We start from the raw sequence: 22,506 nt of genomic DNA, 5'->3' as shown, positions 1-22,506 counted from the left end.
CAGCGATAAATTCCAATCTATCTAAATATATTTTTATGTTCTTTTTTATTTTTGAACATAAAAATACTTTTTTGAAAACTAAAACTGATTACATTCCAACACCCAATTATATTGTAAATATATTATACTTGCACGTTTTGAGATTTAACAAAATTATTTTTAATATATATTTTTTTCCAATATTTTGATCTTTCTCGATTAAAATTTAATTTTATAAAAAAATTAAGGAAGATAGCACCTATCGAAAAAAGTACATGGTTATATTATTGTATAATTAATTAATTGAAATTTATATAGGATAATAGCAAAGGAAGGACATCTAGATTCTGGAGAGAACTTTCGTGGAACTTCACAAAGTGCGATTATAATTTGTCTTTATATAGATAATATATGATTTTATGAGTCAAGTTTTTCTACAGCAGCTTTTTTGGGTTTTTCTAATTAAAAAGCTTCCTCCGTCATCTGATTGTTACAAAAATTAAAAATGATGACGCAATAAACGATTTATATAATATATCTAGCATGATAGTTAACATCTTAATTGACTTACGAGTGAGTGACTTTATTCAATTTAAATTCCACAATATAAAAAGATTGAATACAAAATTACGTATTTGAATATAATGAAATAATGTACTTCAAATAAATTAAAGTTACAAATTAATTCATCAAGATGACATCCTTAACAAAGTATCATGCCATTGTTAAATAATTGTTCATGTCGCTAATTAATAGTGAGATGATAAACTAAGAGAAAGACTTGTTTTTTTTAATTAAAATTTAAAAAATAAGGGATTTACTTATAAGAAAAAATATGGAAACCTAATCAAAATTAAATGAATTATTATTAGACTCTCTTATAAATAATTGTTCATGTCACTCCTCTTATTATTAACATACATCTACTTTGTTTTAAACCAATTTCTATCATTTTTTTCTTCATCCTCCATCATATTATTTATCACAAGTATGACGCTCTATTTCTTTATTTATTTTATTTCTTTCTCCTTTAGTCCTTTCCATCTATACACAACATTTCTCAGATTAAATATCATAGTATAACAACACCGAAACTGCGGCTAATTAGCAAAATTAAGTATATACATCCACAAATTTATTTATTAAAAATTTAATAATAGTAATTCTATTTTTTAACTATAAAAATTCCTTGGTAATCTTTTTGAATTATAAATAAATAAGGTTATATTAGTCTTTTTTCCGGAATTAATGTATCTTGTGTTTACAGATTTATATAGCTAACTTTTTCAAGTTTTAAGAATAAATTTAATTGTCTATATTATTAGAAACTAACGTGTTTTATCTTAATTTTGTTGATTATTGAAAACAAATTTAAATACTGACTCGAGAATCAAAGGTTAAATCTTAACTGTGGTCGGACACCTATCAAGTTGGCAAAACAATTTGGTACAATAATTAATTTAGTAAACGATGTTGTATCCTCTCTTTCATCCATGATTGCAAATACCAATAAAATACATGAAAAAGAAACAAATTACATATTCGAGCCCCTGGTCTTCTAGTTGAAATGAGATAAAGATAATATATTTTGAATTCGAAGACTTTCTTTACTTTACTTTAGACTGAAGTAACATCCCTTTTCTTAAAAATATTGTGTATGATGAAATAAAGGTGCTGATCACACCTGAACATGGATAATCTGCTTACCCTGCAGCTATACTTTTCCTGTAGCAAAAATCTTATTCATCAATGATATTCTCTCTTAACTATAACAATGACAAATCAAGAGGTTAAATTTTTGCTGCAGAAACAAATGTTTGGTGCGGAGGCAGCAGATGATCTATGTTTGATGATGTTTTTTTATGGGTAAATATTAACTATTATTTTGTTAATTTTTTTTTATTGATAGAGATTTGAATAAATAATTTTTCCTCTCTTATTTTTTAATTACTAAATCAATTTTTTATTTGTATTTGATCACAATGTATATCATATATATACAATACATAATAAAAGATAATAGATAAAAGATATACAAATATATCATGCTATTTTACATTTTAAAATAGGGAAAGAGAAAGAAATCGAATCATAGTAAATGATATATAAATAGGAATCTAGAAGGGATAGTTTGCATGAGGTTTTAGGTTTAAAATTTTATATATAAAAAAAATGTGAGAGCTGACACTTTGTCATGTTAATTGAATATGATCCTTGTTCTGATATCCAACTATCTTCATTAAATCTTCATCCGCACAAAAAAAAATGTCACATGTTCACGTTCACAATACCAGAAAACCATGATAAACATATTTTAAAAAGAATTTAGATCTCAATCTTACAACATAATTTAGGCAAGTGTTTGGTATATATTTTAGACTAATCAATAATCTACTTTGAACAAATTGCGGTCCATTTTAGACATATAATTAGTTAGCTCACTCCAAATTTGTCATCCACGTTCATTTTGGACCAATCAACACTCATAATAAAAGATAGTTTACATTCTCTTATTGGTTTTCATTATGGTCATTGATATATAATAATATCCAAAGGATTAGAAATGTTTCAAGTTGTTAAACATATATAATTTTGTTTAACCTGAGGGATTGACGCTATAAGTTCTCAATGTATTGATATGGAAGAATAATTTATTTAAAAAAAAATTATGTTTTTTTCCTATGTAAAATCTCTTGAATAAGTTATAATCATGTATGATGAATGAATATTAGTCTCTGTCATGAAGGAAGATTAGTCTCGATGTAGTGAAGTAAGAGACATTATTTCTTAGTATCCTATCCCCAAATAAAAAACAAAATTTTATTTATTTTCAACCAACATGACAAATTACAACCAAACCAACCATGATTAGCATAAGCATAGGAAGGGCATAACAATCATTTCCCGAAGGCACCAGCGAGAGTCAGTGCTGACTCTTATAATATATGAAGAAACAAAAAGAAAAGAAAAATAGCACTAGTTGGCGCAAAACCATGGTGCTAACGGAGTTCTTCCACGCCGAGATCTCATCGGAGCTATGGAAAATGCTGGTGTCAATTTCCCGAAAAGCCCTCCGCTGCAAGTCGAGCGCCAAGAGCCTCATCTCCTACGTCCACGAGCTCCTTCCGACGATCGAAGAGATCAAGTACTCCGGCGTGGAGCTGCCGGCGCCGCGCCAGTCGCAGGTCGACCGCCTCTCGGAGATCCTCCGCTCCGGCGTCGAGCTCTCCCACCAGGCCCTCTCCTCCTCGCGCTGGAACGTCTACCGCAACTTCCAGCTCGCCAAAAAAATGGAGAAGCTCGAGAAGCACGTGACAAGGTTCTTGCAGGTAGGGGTGTTCGTGGCTTCGTTATTTAAATAATCATAACCACAACTAGTAAATAACTAGATCAAGGCTCTCGCGCTGCGGTTTCCTCGCGTTTGTTGATATCGGAAAAAATCGCGGGCAAATACTGCCGATGTAGTCACAATTGCGGTTGTGTTGCGAGTCGTGAACGTTTAAAGAGTCTTGATTTTGCGTCCCAAGTCACGGCAACAGACAGTTTTTCAAATCCTTGAACTAGATTATAAGTTGTTATAATAACTATAACCATAACTACTTATAATTTGGTATTACTAGTTATTATTGTTTACAAAACTGGTTTTTTTTAACACCCTACGTTGCAGGTTCCCATGCAGGCGCATATATTGGCGGACGTGAACCACGTGCGGTTCGAGATGGCGGAGCGGTTCGACCGGGTGGAGGCGGCGAACCAGAGGATGGAGAAGTTTATCGGGGAGATGAAGATTGGAGTGAACGGGGGAGGGTGGGTGGAGGAGGCTGTGAGGAGTATGCAGGAGGATGAGACGTGGGTTGAAGGGTGTAATGGGAACAATAACGGTTTTGGGGTTGGGTTGGAGTTCGGGAAGAACAAGGTTATGGAGATGGTTTTTACGAGGAGTGATGTTTCTGTTGTCGGGATTTGGGGGATTGGTGGGTCCGGGAAAACCACTCTTGCTAGAGAAGTCTGCAGAGATGACCAAGTGAGATGTAAGTTCACCAATCCATTTTCTTGATCTAAAAAAAGTTTAACACAAATTGTTATGACAGACCGATTATTCTAATTTAATCTATGGTCTCGAATTTAACACAAATTTATGGTAACAATTACGGTTAAGTGTGTAGATTGACTCACACGTGCTTGTTTCAGCTTAACCAGTATCCTCAAGATTGCAACCAACTTGAGATGGTGAAAAATGCGGTTGTGAACGTTTTTTTTAGAACATTAGGGGAGATTATATTTACTTCATGGGATGATGAATCATGTTAGTTTCATGTTTGATGGTAACTAACAAACATATCCTTTATGTTTTCTTATCTGTGTAATGAAGTTTGGTGTATTAATGGTGAATCATTAATTGATTTAAATGTGACAAGATTGCATGTTGTATCTTGTAATTAGTGGTTGCATTTCTTGTTTAATTTGTAGTTGTGAGAAAGTGTTTCAAGATTGTAACAGTTGGTTTTTGCAGGTTATTTCAAGGAGAGGATCTTGTTTTTGACTGTGTCACAGTCCCCGAATCTGGAGCAGCTGAGAGCGAGGATCTGGGGACACGTCATGGGCAACCAAGGTTTGAATGGCACTTATGCGGTTCCACAATGGATGCCACAGTTTGAGTGTAAAGTGGAAACTCAAGTACTTGTTGTTCTGGATGATGTGTGGTCACTCCCAGTGCTGGAGCAGCTTGTGTGGAAAATTCCTGGCTGCAAATTCCTTGTGGTGTCCAGATTTAATTTCCCAACAATTTTTAATGCCACTTATCGTGTGGAGTTGCTGGGTGAACATGATGCCCTTTCTTTGTTCTGTCACCATGCTTTTGGACAGAAATCAATTCCAATGGGTGCTAATGTGAGTTTGGTGAAGCAGGTAATGGTTTGAATTGAAGTTGTGAAGTTTGTCACTACCCATTGATTGAGTGATCAAACCCAAAATCCTTTGGCCTTTGCTTTATGAACTTTGCTTACCTTCTCACCTGATATTTGTTTGCATCGAATGGTGAACAGGTTGTGGCCGAGTGTGGAAGGCTTCCACTGGCTCTGAAGGTGATTGGAGCTTCTTTGCGAGACCAGAATGAAATGTTTTGGTTGAGTGTTAAAAGCAGGCTCTCTCAAGGCCAAAGCATTGGTGAATCCTATGAAATCCATCTGATTGATAGAATGGCAATTAGTACTAACTACCTGCCAGAAAAGATCAAGGAGTGCTTCTTGGACCTGTGTTCTTTTCCTGAGGATAGAAAAATTCCTCTGGAAGTTTTAATCAATATGTGGGTTGAAATTCATGACATCAATGAAACGGAAGCATATGCCATTGTGGTTGAGCTTTCAAACAAGAATCTTCTCACCTTAGTAAAAGAAGCACGGTATGCAAATTGCAAACTCAAATGCAATTTTAACTTTTTTACTGTGTTGGTTTTTTTTTTTCATTTATCTCTTGGCAAAAGCATTATTCTAACACCCTTTTTGACATTTTAATTTTTCAGTGCCGGGGGCATGTATAGCAGTTGCTTTGAGATTTCTGTCACTCAACATGATATATTGAGGGACCTTGTTCTTCATTTGTGCAACCGTGGCAGCATTCATCAACACCGAAGGCTAGTTATGGCTAAACGAAAAGAAAATGGACTACTTCCCAAAGAATGGTCTAGATACAAGGACCAACCCTTTGAAGCACAGATTGTTTCAATCAACACAGGTAATATATATACACCAATGCCTATCTAAAGGATTTTATTTATTATCATATTTCTCTCCATGGTTATGTGATTCATTTGTGATGAATTTCACATTGCAGGGGCAATGACCAAAATGGACTGGTTTGAGCTGGATTTTCCCAAGGCTGAAGTGTTGATCATTAATTTCACATCCAGTGATTACTTTTTACCTCCCTTCATCAATAAAATGCCAAATTTGAGGGCATTGATAATAATAAACTACAGCACCTCATATGCCCGCCTTCAAAATGTTTCAGTTTTTAGGAATTTGACCAACTTGAGAAGTCTCTGGCTTGAAAAGGTTTCCATCCCTCAGTTATCAGGCAGTGTCTTGCAAAACTTGGGCAAATTATTTGTAGTCCTCTGCAAAATTAACAACAGTTTGGATGGGAAACAATTCCCTAACCTCTCTGAGCTCACTCTTGATCACTGTGATGATCTAACTCAATTGCCCTCAAGCATTTGTGGAATAAAGTCACTACAAAACTTGAGTGTCACCAACTGCCACCATTTGAGTCAACTACCTGTTGAATTTGGCAAACTAAGATCACTAGAGATCCTCCGTTTATATGCTTGTCCAGATCTAGAAACACTTCCTCCTAGCATGTGTGACATGAAGAGATTGAAGTATATTGATATTTCTCAATGTGTTAACCTTTCATGCTTCCCTGAAGAGATTGGTAGATTAGTATGCTTAGAGAAGATTGACATGAGGGAATGCCCCATGATTAGGTATTTACCAAAGTCTGCAGTGGCATTGCAATCTCTGCAGCTTGTAATTTGTGATGAGGAGGTATATGGTATGTGGAGAGATGTTGAGATGGCCAACTCAAATGTCCTTATTAAAGTAGCAGAACAACACTATGATCTAGACTGGCTTCAAGAGTGACCCATGTGTCTACGTTCTTGGGATGTTTTACCTTCCCAATTCGTTGCACTTGTATATACTTATTCATAGCCTCAATTCTGAAAAGGAATTTTTCTTTTTCCAAAAAGCTAATTTCCGTGATGGTGAAAACTGTGGCACAATATTTTCACTATAGTTCCTAGAATTAATGCCAGCAGTAGCCAGTGATAACCCATATTTAGTTATTATTAGGACTTCAACGGTGATGCACGTAAACTAATTTATATTCTCATTTAATTATAAATCATCTTTATTTCAGTGTATAATCTTTCTTCTGAAAGTATCTTGAGGCCACCATCACCATATGTGTACATGCACATTGTACATGTGCGACCGGTTCTTATCACATTCCTCCACCTCCTAATGGGCATGTTCTAGATTAATGAGAAAACGCGTAAAAGAGAATCATAAAAACAAAAACTGAAAGCAACCCTTGGGATTGAACTCACCAGATTCGTACAGGTCACTGTCATGTATCTTCTACCTTGAAGCTTCCTTACTCGATTTCTTATCTCTTCTTCTTTCAATATTGTCTCTTTGGTCAATGTCTTTCTTTGATTATTTATCCCCACTTATTGTTAATCCGTAAATAGTGCAGGTCAAGCATTCCAAGCCAACTTCATCATCAAGAAAACTAACAAATAATTCTTGTATAATCTGTGACGTGGTGTGAAGTGTTAATATGTATAAAAAAAAGTATTATAAGAAGTACGTTTTGTATATAAATAACACGAATACCAACATGTTAATATTCTTATATCCTATATTTAATCATTTATTTAATCCACATTAATTCAACTTATAACTGTTTGTGACCCACTGAAATGGCCCCAAACAGCAGTATTGTCCCGTTCTCCACACACTAGAAATCAAATCTGACATGACACAATTTTTGTTATTGTTTTCAAAATCATATTTTTAAATCTTAAAAGATAAAAGATTAGATTTTTTATTATTTATTCTTCACGCCTCCTCTTCCCGTTGTTTACGCTTCTTATTATTTCTTAAATCTTAAAGATAAAATGTTATATTTTAAATTATAATAACAAATTAAAATTTAGATTAAATCAAATTAGAATAATAACGTTTTTTCTTCACGTCAGTCGGGTCACTCTTTCATTCACGATTTTTGTTGTAGTTCGTTCAGCTTATGATCTTCGAAATGTTTACGGTTGCTAACTCTGACTTACTGATTTTTGGTTCTGATTGACACTACTGCAAAAACAACTTATTACGACGAACTAATAAAGACGGTGGAGAAAAACCATTTTTGAAAATAGTAAAATAATAAATTAATTAAATTCATTAATAACAAAGACGTTTTTTAAATAAACGTCTTAAAATAATAAATTTAAGGACGTTTTATTTAAAAAATTGTCGTTGCTTTTCAATTCCCGCCTTTTCAATTTCCTTTTTTCTCTTTTATCGAGCAGTGTGCACTGACCCTCCCTCTCTCTTATCGAGTAGTGTGCACCCTTCCTCTCTCTTCATAGAACGTCGTGCAGGGCAAAACAAAAGTGGGGAGTTTCTTCTCTCACATGTTCATAGTGAGGAGTTTCTTCCGTGCAGTGTAATTTCCCTTTGCCTTTTCAATTTCCTTTTCCCCCTTTGTTTTCTCTGTTCATAGTGAAACATTTAGAATAGTGGGGAGTGCAGTGCAGACACCAAAACAAAAGCGCAGAAAGTTTCTTCCCTCACATGTTTTCCAAACCATGGCCTCCGTCACCTACATAGAGCGTCGTTACAACTACGACATCTACACCGTCTATCTCGTCAAAAACTACATCACTGTCATCGTCACCGCCAGTGCCTCCGTGGTCAAGCGGTGGATCTCCTCCATGCTCTACTTCAACCGCTACTTCGTCGACTAGGAGTGCCTCGTTGTCAGCCTCAATGTGCAGTGGACTCCCGGCGGCCATGATCCTCTGCCGGACATGCTTCAACTCTGTGTCGGCCGCCGCTTCCTCATTTTCCATCTCGCGCACGCAGACTACGTGTCGGAGAGTGGATCGCCGAACAAACCCACGCCAACCGTCAATGCCACACAGAAGAGGTTTCTCGCAAGGTACTCCTTCTTCTCTCTTCCTTCCTTAACTACAATTCTTCTTCTAATCCCTTTCTCTTTGCGTCTTATAATTGCAGTTCGCTCAGGAGCAAGAGTTCTTTCGCCAAACCGCTCTCATCTCCAAAAAAGAGAAGGAAAAGGTCTGAATCGCATCCTTTCTCTCTGCATCTTTCCTCTCTCCTAGGCCGTCGATGAATGAAGAAAAAAAGAAACCGAGGCCCAAGGTAGACAGTGCATTGCATGATTGACAGCAGGAGTTACTCAGTCATCATAGCGAGAAATCAAACAAAAAGAAGTAGATTCACAGCAAGAGTGAAATGTGTAACTTGGCCTCCCTTTCCATTTTTAATGATTCTATTCTCTTTATCTTTATAAAACAGAATAACTATAATGCTTGTTACACTTATATCTTATTTTAACTGCAGTTTTATCTATATTTGGTGCATTTCATTGACTTGGATTTGAAGCGAACGAGTAAAATGGAAGAATATTATGAATTAGATAAGAAGATAGTGAGCTGCTACAAAGAATATTATTCATTTCATTTCTTAATACTATTTTTATTATTTTAATTTTTTTTTCTTTCAAAATAACATTCTAAGACGATCGTTAGCTTAACAACGTCTTAGAATGTTACCTTTCTAAGACGGTGGTTAGCTAATGATCGTCTTAGAAGGCAACGATTTTAAGACGGGTTTTATAGGACTGTCGTAAAGTTTCGACGACGTCAGATTCAAAGACAGTGCTCCACCATCTTTATATGTTATTTTCCACCATCTTTGTTTGTGTTTTTTGTAGTAGTGTGGGTGCATTGTAACTTTGTAAGGTTTACACCTTCAAAAAAATTTCTTTACTTTCTATGTTTTTTTAATTTTTTCTTCATCTTTCATAGGACCGTAAGTGAATATTCAAATAGAATTCCTCCACATCAAGATGGAGAACTTACTCATGAAAGATTGAAATACTTCAAAAGGTATTTTGATGATGATAATGAAAGAAGGCAAGTGAATGTAGAGTTTGTAAGGGTGTCTTTAGTTTGCATTTTCATTTTTTGTTTTTATTTTCTGAAAACTGTTTTCATTTTCAAAAGATTAAAATTTCGAAAACATGTTTAGTTTGACTTCTTGTTTTTTGTTCTCAGGAAATAAAAACATTAAAAATTTATAATATATTAACTTCTTGTCTTTTTTGTATTTTTAAATTTGCTTAAAATTATATTTCTTGTCATTGTATTTTTATTTTATCCAAAATGAAGTTTATGTTTTCAACTGAAAACACTAAAAACAAGATTTTATTATTTTCATTTTCTGGTTGTTTTCTGTTTTCATTTTCACTGAAAATGTTTTAAAAAATCCAACGAAATACATTTTCATCACCATTTTATGTTTTCAGTGAAAATGAAAACAGAAAACAACCAAACCAAACACTCCCTAAACTTTTCTAGTGGAAGAGAAGGCTTTGATGATATTAACTCTTTAAGAGATAGATGTCTAATGAAGGTAAAATCTTGGTGGCTAATTCATGGTGTTCATGCACCAACACTTCAAAAGATTGCTTGTAAGTTACTAGACAACCTTGTTCATCATCATGCTATGAAAGAAACTGGAATACTTATTCTTTCATGCATTCAATAAAAAAAAAACAAGATAACACCTTATCGGACAAAGAATCTAATATTTATTCATAATAATCTTCATCTTCTTTCAAGAATCTAATATTTATTCATAATAATCTTCGTCTTCTTTCAAGAAATTTTCCACAATATCATTAAGAAGAAACTAAAACGTGAGATACTACACGAGATGAGTTTGGATCACTTGATGAGAATAAAATTTTTGAAGTTACTAATTTATCCCTTGATGAACTAGAATTAAAAGTTGCGCTTTTTAATAATGATGATCAAAAATGAAGAAAAAGAACTTAAATAGATTAAAATTAATAATTTTTTATTTATCTTTTCAATTATGAATTTATCTTGGTATTTTTTATATGTGGATGATGTGGGTGTGGGTGTCATGATCGATGTAGGTGTTGAAATCCATGCTTCATAGATAACTGTTAATCACACAACCTTTTTATTTGTCAAAGACACTTTTACCATTGCTTTCCATGAGTAGGACTAATTTTGATTGGAACATGTATTTATTTTTACCACAATTTATTTTTAAATGAGATATGAACTCCTGCACTATATGTAACCATTTACATGCTAGATGTATTTAATATTTGAAAACACGTTTAAATTAACTCAGTTTAATATTTAATCAATACTTAAATTTCTTCGATCCTAAACAAGTATAATAAGATATTTATAAATTATTGTTAAAATAATGTTTTGTTAATTATTTAATTCTTTACAATATAAAATTCAAATACATTTATTTTGGGCTTTGATTTATTTTTTATTATTGATAAGCTTGCTTGAAAAATTTAAATTTTGTTTGGTTTTCCACTGATAACCTTCATAAGAAATTAAAAGATGTGATTAGATAAATGTTTATCTTAATAAAAATTCAAATAATATTCTTTAGTTTATGAGAAACGTACTAACTTTTTCTATTAGATCTAACTTGATATATTTTTTTTAAAAAAATTATTCATTCATGCATATAAAAATATCCCTGGAATACATGAAATACTTGTTAATTTCATAAAAAAAAAATACTTACTAGTTATTTAAAAATGAATGCTTAACGTTGATTTGAGTAGTTACGTTGACAAATATCTACTTAAGATTTTCCCAAATAATTTTTATTTTCTTCGGGAAGCATTACGCCATGCTTATGTCTAATACATGATGCATCCCAAACGCAAATTATCTACGGATTAACAGCGACATAATTGACATGAAAAAAGAAAACAATAAGCTAAATCAAATGGCCGAAGTTCAATTTCAAAAGTCTAAATGATTTGGAGTGACTTCACAGGATGAAAACTTCCCCAAGAAAAGCTTGTCCACAAAATTCACAAATACAATTTAAATGCATTATTATCTTAACATACTAAAATTTAAGAACAAATGATATCTCACTGGTACACTGTTAAGCTCGATTTAGCTGAGCTTTTTTTTTTTCTCTCACCTTACTTCATTTACTGTTAGTAGACCTTACTTTTCTCATAACTCCTTAATAAGAACAAAATTTATATATAAAAATTTTACTCAAATTTAACATTTTATCTCAATAATTACTACTTTTATCTCAGAAACTAAAATCGGCAGTGACAGCCGAGATATAATATCAACTAGTTGTAAGGTAGAAGAAATGGTTTTTATAGGAATAAATATAGCACTTTTATTTATGGTTACAGGTTGAATGCTTTCAGGGAGAAAGCTCTAGGTAGTAATGAAATTTCAAGTTACAAATCAATAATAATAATAATAATAATAATAATAATAATAATAATAATAATAATAATAATAATAATAATAATAATAATAATAATAATAATAATAATAATAAAGGTGATTTATTTGGTGATCAAGACCTAAAAGATGAACATGGCCTTATTGGCCTTATTTCATATAGCACTCCTCTAGCAACAAACTGAATAATGAACATAATAGGCGTGAAGGTTAAACACTTTGACATAGCAGCATTTTTTAATGATTTTTAAGAATTGGAAGATCAAAGCTAATTTATTTGCAGACTAAGAGCTAAAAGATGGACAAGCTAGATCAAGATGACCAGATTTGACATGTAGCAAACCTTTTTTTGAAAAAGCCAAACTGAATTATAAATCATACAAAACATGTTTAGAATGAAAAGGGATAAGAACAAAAAAGGGCTTACTTATATACATGAGACCCATAAACCAATTGACATGTAGCAAACTTAACGATAAGCATGACTTGAAAGTAGATCGTTTTAACATAGAAACAATTCTTAATGAATTTTAAGTATTGGAATGGAATATAAAGTAATCGTGCAAGAATGGCTATAATACTGGAATGGAATAAATGCATACAACATTAAGTGTGTTTGAATGAGGAAATTGAAAATTGCACACAAATTTAAAATTCTAGGAAACTCAATTCGCTTCGATTGAATACCCTTCATAAAATGATAAAAAAAAAATCATAAAATGATAAAAATAAGTCTTGAAGGATGGGTGGGTAGATCTTAGGAGGTGACACCATTCAATATGACAAAAGTAAATATATGTGGCAAACGAAGAGATAATACGACAATGCATGAGTTCACAAATCACACCTCATAAATTATAAATAGATATAGATTTTGATTTAAAAGAATAAAATATTAACCCTGATGCCTATCTAGAAAAAATTAATAATCCTGATACTGACAATCGTATGCTCTATAGTCTATTCCATGTCTTAAGTAGACCTAAACTGCAACTCATGAATTTATATTCAAAAGGACTAAACCTAAACAGCAACTCATTTATCTCAAAAAAAGGAGTATATTTTAAAATAATCTACCTAAGAGTAATTTCGGCATCTTTAGAGAGCAATTCATCCAAAGAATTACTATGTCAATCCATTTATACAAGGTAAAATTTGGCTGCTGGCTGGCCAATGATGAAAATTTGTCTATCCATATTTTACAGGGTCATTTCATTGTACATGAGAATTTAATTAAGTTCGCAGAAGGGGTTAAGTACAGGTAGCATATATTAGAGTACTTTAGAGAAATCTGGTGGGCATGTACTCATTTATCCGGAGAGGAAGACGGTAAAACTCATCATTTCTAACATCTCCCTTCCTATTCTGGAAAGGACCCCACCATGGAAGTCCTCTGTCCACAGCTGTTTGTTTGCCTTCAAGTGTGTTGTCAACAAGAGTCCCAACAATTATAGCCACAGTTGGGGCAGAAGAGAATATGGTGTTCAAAATGTCATTAAACTGTTGTGACACAAAAACAAGGTGTAAAGACCAATAAGATAAATGCATTTTACATGGGTAGGATATCAGGCATATAAATAGTTGAACAAAAATCTTACTTTAGAAGGAAAATCACTTGATAAAGTTCATAGTTCATAGTTCATAGTTCAAGAATCTTATTTTAGAAGGAATATCACTTATTTTACAAATCAGTTTCAAAATCTCTAAATACATCTTAATTTAAACAAAGTTCATAGTTCAAATTATACTAGAGAAGTATGTTTCCAAATTTCTCCAAAGGAGTAAACCCCTACATCAGTCCTTGAGAATATACCAGTTGGACATTTTAGTCCTTGAGATTTTAAAAACCCTTAGTTAGCCCCTAACTCTGTAAAAAGTTATTCATTTTAGTCTTTTTTTTCATATTATTTTTCACTGTCTTTAAATGGAAAAATGACCAAGTGAATGATATTGGGCAAAACCATCCAGGTGGAGCCATATTCGTTCTTCACATTGGGGACTGGTAAATTGCATCTAAGATATTGCCTGAACTTCTACAATTCATTGACTTCTATTCACTGATCTAACAATATAGTGTTGCTGGAAGAAATTATTTCCTAAATAAAAGGTAGCATCTAATTGTTCCATTTGCCTAATCTTCAACATGTTACAAAGTTACAAACATTTATAACCTTAATTATGGGTTCACGAAAGATTATATGCCAAATTAATCACAGGGAATGTAGAAATAAGATATTCGAAGAGTCACTTACCCATCCACCACCTGTTCTAACTGGACCATGACCATCCGGTGCAGTGTTCATGACAAAATATTGTGGTATTGATATCGCAAGGAACAAGGTTAGGCCCAGAACATAGATATTTCTTATGGAATTGGTATTTGCAAACTGTATAAAAGAAATCCCAGTAGCAGCTGCAAAAAAATTAACAATAAAATAAAAGGCTTGCATTTATTGGTCAAAATTATCATCTATGTAATAATAGCAGCAGCACCTACCCACGATACCAAATAAAACACAGTATATGGCAGCAAATATCGGTAGGGGAATCGATGCAAAAAAGGCTCCAAATTTCCCTGAAAGAAACAGAAATAATTACACCAGGAATGTAAAAACTGGAAGGAAAGTCTACCCACGTGTTTCAGGTGGAATATAGTACCAAAAATAGAGAAGAAGATCATAAAACCACATGATATTTGCACTACTCTTCGGCTCCCTATGTGTGTCAGACCAAGTAGGCCAACATTTTCACTGCAATTATAAAAAAAGATTAGTTTCAGAATTCTTAATCTCAAATCTATACTAATATTCCTCTTGCTATTGGAAGTTAGCAAAGGCTCTAACTCTATAAAACTAAGATTTAATATAAATATACATGCTATCCAATGTAACAAATAAATCAAAAAATGTGTATAATACATATTAACCATACAAAGCTAGGGTGTGCATGTAAGTGGTGGAGGAGTAAGAGTGGATTATATCAGAACACTAGATACATTGTAAATTTTATTTCTCCCCTCTCCCACTTTGTTTCCGTTTTCCACACGTAGGCAAGGTGGGCTTAGAAAGTCCATTCAATAGACCATTCTGATGTAATAGACAAAGGAAAACAGTAACAGGTACAAAATGCTCAAACAAAAAATAAAACTCTCCTTGGCTTCATGATCTAGGAAAAGCATCACATATGGATAAATTAGTTTAAATCTTGTAACAAACACAACAACCAAGCATAAATTTCTGTTGCCCCTAATTTATTTTCACAACTTTTTGTGAATTCCAACAACAGTTCGCTATAGGGTATGTTTTGATTGATAGTGGAATGGAATGACTTAAGTAGCTATTGTTTGCATTGATTAAAATAAGGTGGAATGGAATGGAGCTTGGTGGTATCTATTCCAACAAAAAACCTTGATTGTCTTCCCCACAAATTGGGGTATTGGATGGAAATAACTTATTGTTTACTAATATCCTTACCATTTCATTCAGTTTCCAAAATAATGGAAAGAAAGCTTTTTTCCATTCCACTGTGAATATCAAAATAATGGTATGGTAAATTTATCCATTTCATCACATCCCATTAATCATTAGATATGCAAGCATGACCAAATGCTCAGTTGAAGGTTTAGGGTCTTAAGAAGTTTAGTTGTCTAGAGCAATCATTGATGAAAGATTTAAAAATGGTTCACCTGATATGTGTCAAGTTCTTAATATTAATTAAAATTTTATAAAGCTGAAATTCAACCCCAGTTAACTTTCCATCCATGGACATAATAGCTATTACCCACAAAACCAACAAGAAAAAACTAATAGACAAGCAGATGACACTTTACAGCAAAGAAGCAAAACTTTATGATAAAGATTGCAATTTTGGGACATGAGAAGTTCATAGGACATTGCTTTCTTACACAGATACAGTGGTACCAACAATGGAACCAAATATGCCTTCAAGCAGCATACCAATGCCCTGCATTTAGAAGGGTTAAAAACAGAAGTCGGTGATAAATGTTACATGCATACGAAGATCTTGCAACAGTGTAAAAGAACAAGTAAATCAATTGTTAAGAAGCAGGATTCACCTGCATCCCGATGCTTCGGCTGAGCACATGTGCAGGCGGTGGTGTTGCACCAGAAAGCCTGGCTGCAGCAAAGAAAGCACCAGTTGACTGCATTCAAAATTTCATCAAGAAAAATGCTCCACATTAGATAATCAGTTTGATGACAATGAATGTAAATAATGGTATATAGACCAAAAAACAAAAGGTTAAGATCATTTTCCATTGGGCAATGTTGTCAAATGCCTAAAAATTGAGAAGGAACATATAAATTATTAGTACTATATTTAGAATCCAAAATATTAAGAAATTGTTGATAGAGTGATAGACCTCAGCAGAAGAGACAAGTGCTGCCCCCATCATCCCAAAGACGTGACTAGCTCTGAATATGGGGGTACCCCACTGGAACGGATACGGAACTTTAATCCTGAAATAAAAACAAATTTAATTGTAATTATGAAGTTCCAGAAGGAGAACTCAAACTCAAATAAACTGTTGAATTGATTGTTTTCTGAACATACCAAGGAGCAGAAGACATAAGGTACGAGCGATCTGTGCGACAGCTCACTTGGGTCTGTGATTTAGCAGTATTGTATGCACCAGCCACAGTAAGGATAGCAGCAAATGCCCAGATGACAGCAATGCAGAGAAGTAAAGCAAACCTCTCAAGTACTTGAAGAGCAGCATGATGAAGCCTCTTCAAATACTGTCAGGCCAGAAGAAGAAAAAGGTCACATTAGTATAATAGAAAAAAAAAAAAAAACTCTTGAGAAATTGTTTCAGAAAAGATATAAACCTGTTGTGTTATGACCAGTAGAATGAGCATAGGTAATCCAATCTGCACACAGTTTGCTACCTGCATAGAAGAAGAAGGTTGAGTTCATGAACTCTTACTATTTATATTATGTTTTTTATAATAAATAACCCCTTTATTCAAGGAAGCGGCATTAGGAACATTTACCAATGGAAAGCCCCTGGCAAACAAGCCAAGACCCGCCACACATACCAAAGGTACAATGATTATGGGACTAAACAACCTGATTAAAGAAAGAAAGAAAAATCACCAACAGATTAATTAATAATTTATGATAAAAAAAACTAAAGCAAGAAGCTTGTAACACTGCTTTAAACATAGACCATGAACTTAGAATAAAAAGGGAAAGCAAGTCAACACAGGCAAATGACACAAGTTTACCTTGTCAAATTTCCCCACGTCTTACTAAACCCAAGGAAGATATTGACGAAAGAAGAAACAATAAGGGATCCTTGAATTGTTCTGATTGTGTAGATAAACCTCTACAAGTGCCAGTGTGATAATTCATTAGCAGTTTGATTCACCATTTTCATATTAGAGAAAGCAATTCAGTTAAGAAATAACAAGACAAGCATACACCATCCAAACTGAAGTGAGAACATGTTCAGTTAAAGGGAAAAGCAACAAAATCCCAGAACAACCATTTGAATTAAACCAAGTATAAGATAAATAACGCTTGAACAAAGAGAAGATATCGCATTGAAACAAATAAAAGAAAAAGAAAGAAACTAAGATTCTGCTAACAAGTTTCTTAAGTTCACGGCTTAAAAAAATCAATAAATAGAAAGCTTTTATTGGAAACCATGGTGGGAGTGCATCAGTAACAATAAAAGCCATACATTCCAATAAAAACCTTCCACTGTTTTTCCTTAACCAAGCATCCTTAAGGCACTCCTTAGCATTTATTTTCAAAGAAATAAAGGTATAAAGAAGATCATCTTGAATATCCTAGTAGTAGTACAGCTGAATTCAGCAAAAGTAAGCTCCATCAGCAATTACATGCATGTTTGGATTAAAGTTTACAAACTTAAGTTTGAATGAACTTCATTTTGCAAATTGAGTTTGCAAAAGCAACTCTTCATTTGCTTTCATTTCAAAACCAAATAGGAGGCTTTTTTCGGCTTTACTTTTTGAATGGACATCCTTGTAACAACAAAAAAGTTAAAAATAAATAAAGTATATCATCAAAAGTTGCAAGTTAGAAGCTATTAGCAACATAAACAAACCTCATGCTCAGAAGGGAATGTCCTGTCTGTGTAATCATTGATTATGGACAAAACTGGAAGCAAAAAAGCAAATGATCCACCCATCACCGTTGGAAGCCTCGACCCAAACCAAGTCTGAAGCAGTGTGTTCAACCCAGACATAAACAACAATGACTGAATCACACGAGCCTTGTCACCCTATCCAAAAATAGCAAAGTTTGACATTGTTATACCATAATTTTATACTATAGCAAGGAGAATATATAGTACTATAATCTATATTATAAATTATAAATTTCACTTACATGGTCCCCACCCATTGCAGGAACCAGTGTGGTTGCAATCAGAACCGTTGTTCCAAGCATCACAATGTAGTGCTGAAAACCCAGTAGAATTGCCACCGCTGCCAAAAAAAAATAATCTTGTGCAATCAAAAGTTGAAGCTTTAAGATGCATGCAGCATCATAATCATAAGATTGAATCCGACAATTAAATTAAGTTTTTTTTTCACATAAAAGATTCACAAAGCTGACAAGAGAAAAAAACAAAGGACCTTTTTTTTTTCTTAAGAGAATAAAATCAGAGTGGAATAAAGGTAACAAAAAGCAATCTGCAAACAAACCAAGCTATATAATATATAGATAGAGACACACGAAACTGAGTTTAAAAAAAGAACTTTTTATTACAACACGAGATTCCTAACTGCTTTTCACATCAAAGATAAGTTTTTTTCCATCTTATAACACACAAAAAATATGAAAAAGTGAGAGAGACTAACGCCATGAAGGATTTGAGTGGATGCAATAGTGAAGCTGCGAGAGTTGTTCAGCTGGATGCCAAACGGGGCCTCTAGAAAGTGCTAGATTTGGCGGTGGTGGACCTGCCGGAGGTGCCTGAACCGGTGGCGGTGGATGGTTGTGGTGCTCTTCACCCATCTGATTTTTCTCGAAGAGTGTTTGAAAAAAAAGAGAGCTTTTGTGTTGTGTATTGAAAAGCAGAGAAATCAAAAGGAAGCAAACAAGGCTTTGAAAGAATGGATGGCTAGCTTTGAAACAAAGGAAAGAAAAGTAAAGTAAATTAATTAATTGAAGTGTGAGAAGAGTCTCTTTCTCATTTCGAAAAATAAGGGGGCTTATAATTAATTAAGTAATTAAGTAAAGAGTTGTTTTTCCAGAAAAGTACAAGGAAACAGTGAGGAAGGAGTTATTAAGGTAGCGTTTTATGGTTGTCGTTTTGTGAGCCAAGTATTTTTATTTTTCCCTTCTTTTCTTTATATATTTTATTTTTCATTTTGAATTGATGGACATGGAGTTAATGAGAAAGTATGGGTTTGAACGCGTGGATCTGATCTGCAGTGTTTTTTTAAGTTTAAATTAAATATATCCTCCTTCGTTGGAGATAATTCTATATAAACAGATAAAATTATTATAAATGTTCTTTAAAATATTTAATACAATTTTTATTTTCAAAATTCATATTAATTTTTTTTATTTTACATTAAAATATTTAATTACTTACGATCTTGGAGGTGTTCACACCTCCTCACACACTTTGCATTCTGCTTCTTCCAAATTACCATTATGCCATTCTGTGTTCCAAATTTGCAATGTAGTTACCATACCAAATACTTATTGAACTCTGGTCAAGCATGTGTTTCATGGCTCAACGATTCTGGTCCACGCCACTTCTTCACAATGCCATAAACCAGTCAACAACAGGTAGTGAGCAATGATAACAACTACTCTTGGTCAAATTTCGAAATATCCATACAAGGTTTTGGTCATTTGAAACAGTTGTAACTGATAGTGGTTAGTTTAGAGCCTAATCATGCTTAAAGTATGTTTTTGGTATGTATTTAAGGATGTGTTCTGTAAAAATCAAAGTCAAAGTATGTTACTAACAGTGACAGAGTCGTATTCGTTGAGTTTTCTTCTCTCTTCAAGATATTTTAAATAAATTGCATAAAAATATATATTGTCTTCATTTTTTTACCATTTTTGGCAGCCATGAATTCAAGGGTTAACAGTTCGGTCTAAATTCCCTCAATTTTCCCTCATATTTTATATGTTTGAGCAAATTACAATAACATTTTTTAAAGTTTTGTGTAATTACAAAAGTATGTTCATTTTGTTAATTATTAAATTCACTTCTCCGAAGTGATGTTAGCGTAAAATTTAAGAGGATGATAATATAATATTTTAAAACAAAAGAAAATGTTAAGATAATGTTTTCAAATTTGAAGGAGATTAGTGTAGAAAATAAAAAAAATATACTAAAGGCTAGTCATTTAATTGTTTTTTCTTGTTGTTTAATCTTGAAACAAATAGTTATAATAATAATATAGAATAACTTAACTATTCATTTGATATATACATGACTGAATAAATTATATCGGTATAATTTTATAAGTGTATCATATTTCGTTAATTTTATCATCATCTAATAATCTTAATAAATTGTATAAAAAATCTAATTTTTATTTAATCCAACATTTTATCAATCTTAATTGTTTATTTAATTTACCATTATAATTAACGTTATTCTCAATAACTAGTTGTTGTGATTGATAATAGTGATAATGACAAAAGAAATAATGATCCATTCATGATGATAGTAATAATGAAGATAATGATAACAATGATGATGATTGTGTTATTGATAGTGGTGATAATAATAATAATAATGGATTAAATAAAAAATTAATGATACAAAAATTTAGATTAAATAAAAATATATGAATGAGATTATTTTTTGTTAAAGTTTATTTAAGTCATTAATAAGTGAGATGAGCATAATAACACTCTCAAAGTTATGATGAGATTTAACTTATATATTACGTCTCATGACAATTTTTTTTTGTTGCACATATGATTGTAAAGGAATATGTTTATCGGTTGAACTCCCTCGACTACATTAATAGGTGGATTATCCTATTCCAACAATGGTTTATTCATAATTAAAATCCCTAATCACATGCTTCATTCAAGAGTCCGATCCTCATTCACTTAAACTAACCATTGTTTGATGTGTTAAGATGGTTTCCTAATTGAGTGCAAAAAATATTTAAAAATAAGCAAATAACTAACGAAATTATTAGAAGTTTTCAGAATCTAATACAAATCTTAATTATCTGTTATTAGTTATTACGAACAGCTAAACGTAGCCTTTGAATTAATTAAAGGCTATCTAACAAAGTAATCTATCTTGGTCGGAAAAAAAAACAGTAATTTATCCATTTCCTGGAATATTCAACAATCAATGATTAATCTACCCCATTAAAAAGCAACTTGTCCTAAGGAATAATGATAGTAAACTTTATTCGAAATCTTGATAATATATACATTACATTTCCTTTTGGCATTATACTTTTACAACAAAAAATTTGGTCTAAATTTATAAGTATTTTAAGTTTGAATTTATCAGCTGTTGTTACGAAATCATGATCATTTAGTTTAAAGAATAGTTATAAATAACACAATTTTTAATAATTCAATATCACAAAATTGAATGATACTCATTACTGAGACCAAAAGTTGTTTCACTCTAACTAATAAAATATATAATTGTGTTAAATATTTAGAGAGTTATTATTTATAATAATCTTTAATTTCATAAATATTGTTTCCCATAAAAAATACCTATAATTCATAAAAAAGTTGAATGTATTAATTTATGGTATTTAAAAAAACTTTTTGATACTTAAATTTCATTTTTAAATGTCATTTTATCTTTCAGTGGCATCTGGTACAGGAAAAAATAATTATTAATTTAATCAATTTTCTGAGAATGAAATTCTTAATAACAAAGATTCTTAAAAAAATATGAAATATATTTATTCAATGCCCAATTTTTTTAAAAAAAAATATGATTTTTTCTAATAAAATTTTATTATTGCGAGACAAATTTATTTTTACTTATGAATGCAAAAAGTTTTATTTTCACATATTTTTAAATTAACATTTATAAAAACCTCTACATTCATTTTTTTATAATCTTGAAACTTTTTTATTCTTATGTTACTTTTTTATGTTACTTCTTGAAAAATGTTAAAACATTTTCTATATCAAACGCTATCTTAACCTAGCTAAGTCATATTTTTTTATATTGAATTCTTTAACAAATATATCCTATTTTTTGTATATAATGATTTTGAGTATATTTGAGCATTTTGCCTGTCAACGTCTTAAATACGCCTATAATATGATAGATTTTAACTTTTTTAGCTATACTTTTCTCAAAAGCATTTTTTTTATAGTTTGTCTTATGATAAGTAATTAGACTTTGAACTTGAGATAATGTAGTTAAAAAAAATAAAAGAATTTGAGATAATGAATATGATAACTTTTCATTTGACAATACTTACTATTAA

General features: G+C 32.1%; 2 protein-coding genes and 1 long non-coding RNA gene across 3 annotated transcripts; 2 read left to right on the top strand and 1 right to left on the bottom strand.

The window, feature by feature from the left end:
• The first annotated feature begins 2,866 nt into the window (after window positions 1–2,866).
• LOC114383596 (probable disease resistance protein At4g33300) lies at window positions 2,867–6,620 on the top strand. Its single transcript, XM_028343292.1, has 6 exons — window positions 2,867–3,308; window positions 3,647–4,010; window positions 4,493–4,887; window positions 5,025–5,380; window positions 5,501–5,712; window positions 5,812–6,620. Exons 1-6 carry the CDS (start codon window positions 2,925–2,927, stop codon window positions 6,618–6,620), a joined length of 2,520 nt encoding a protein of 839 aa, XP_028199093.1. The 5' UTR covers window positions 2,867–2,924.
• Window positions 6,621–8,012: 1,392 nt separating this feature from the next.
• LOC114383606 lies at window positions 8,013–9,137 on the top strand. The gene is made up of 2 exons (XR_003660550.1): window positions 8,013–8,703; window positions 8,781–9,137. It is a non-coding gene; the product is annotated as an uncharacterized LOC114383606 (long non-coding RNA).
• A 3,968-nt stretch (window positions 9,138–13,105) lies between these two features.
• Window positions 13,106–19,072, bottom strand: LOC114383599 (nucleobase-ascorbate transporter 3-like). The gene is made up of 14 exons (XM_028343296.1): window positions 18,916–19,072; window positions 18,443–18,540; window positions 18,159–18,335; window positions 17,314–17,414; window positions 17,080–17,155; window positions 16,915–16,974; window positions 16,640–16,824; window positions 16,449–16,545; window positions 16,143–16,229; window positions 15,972–16,030; window positions 14,726–14,817; window positions 14,565–14,642; window positions 14,320–14,480; window positions 13,106–13,567 (listed from the first exon to the last, which is right to left on the bottom strand). Exons 1-14 carry the CDS (start codon window positions 19,070–19,072, stop codon window positions 13,349–13,351), a joined length of 1,647 nt encoding a protein of 548 aa, XP_028199097.1. The 3' UTR covers window positions 13,106–13,348.
• Window positions 19,073–22,506: the final 3,434 nt, after the last annotated feature.

The sequence above is a fragment of the Glycine soja genome, chromosome 14 (assembly GCF_004193775.1).
Source record: "Glycine soja cultivar W05 chromosome 14, ASM419377v2, whole genome shotgun sequence".
Lineage (NCBI taxonomy): Eukaryota > Viridiplantae > Streptophyta > Magnoliopsida > Fabales > Fabaceae > Glycine > Glycine soja.
This window is presented reverse-complemented; position numbering and strand designations above follow the sequence as displayed.

What these genes read in the sequence shown, in the direction of transcription:
- LOC114383599 (XM_028343296.1), bottom strand. Translation starts at nt 19,072, where the DNA reads ATGGGTGAAGAGCACCACAACCATCCACCGCCACCGGTTCAGGCACCT. An exon ending in CCACTCAAATCCTTCATGGC is followed by an intron (nt 18,541 to 18,915) that starts GTTAGTCTCTCT and finishes TTTTTTTGGCAG; the next exon opens with CGGTGGCAATTCTACTGGGT. An exon ending in GCCGAAGCATCGGGATGCAG is followed by an intron (nt 16,031 to 16,142) that starts GTGAATCCTGCT and finishes TTCTAAATGCAG; the next exon opens with GGCATTGGTATGCTGCTTGA.
- LOC114383596 (XM_028343292.1), top strand. Translation starts at nt 2,925, where the DNA reads ATGAAGAAACAAAAAGAAAAGAAAAATAGCACTAGTTGGCGCAAAACC. An exon ending in ACCTTAGTAAAAGAAGCACG is followed by an intron (nt 5,381 to 5,500) that starts GTATGCAAATTG and finishes TTAATTTTTCAG; the next exon opens with TGCCGGGGGCATGTATAGCA. An exon ending in GATTGTTTCAATCAACACAG is followed by an intron (nt 5,713 to 5,811) that starts GTAATATATATA and finishes TTCACATTGCAG; the next exon opens with GGGCAATGACCAAAATGGAC.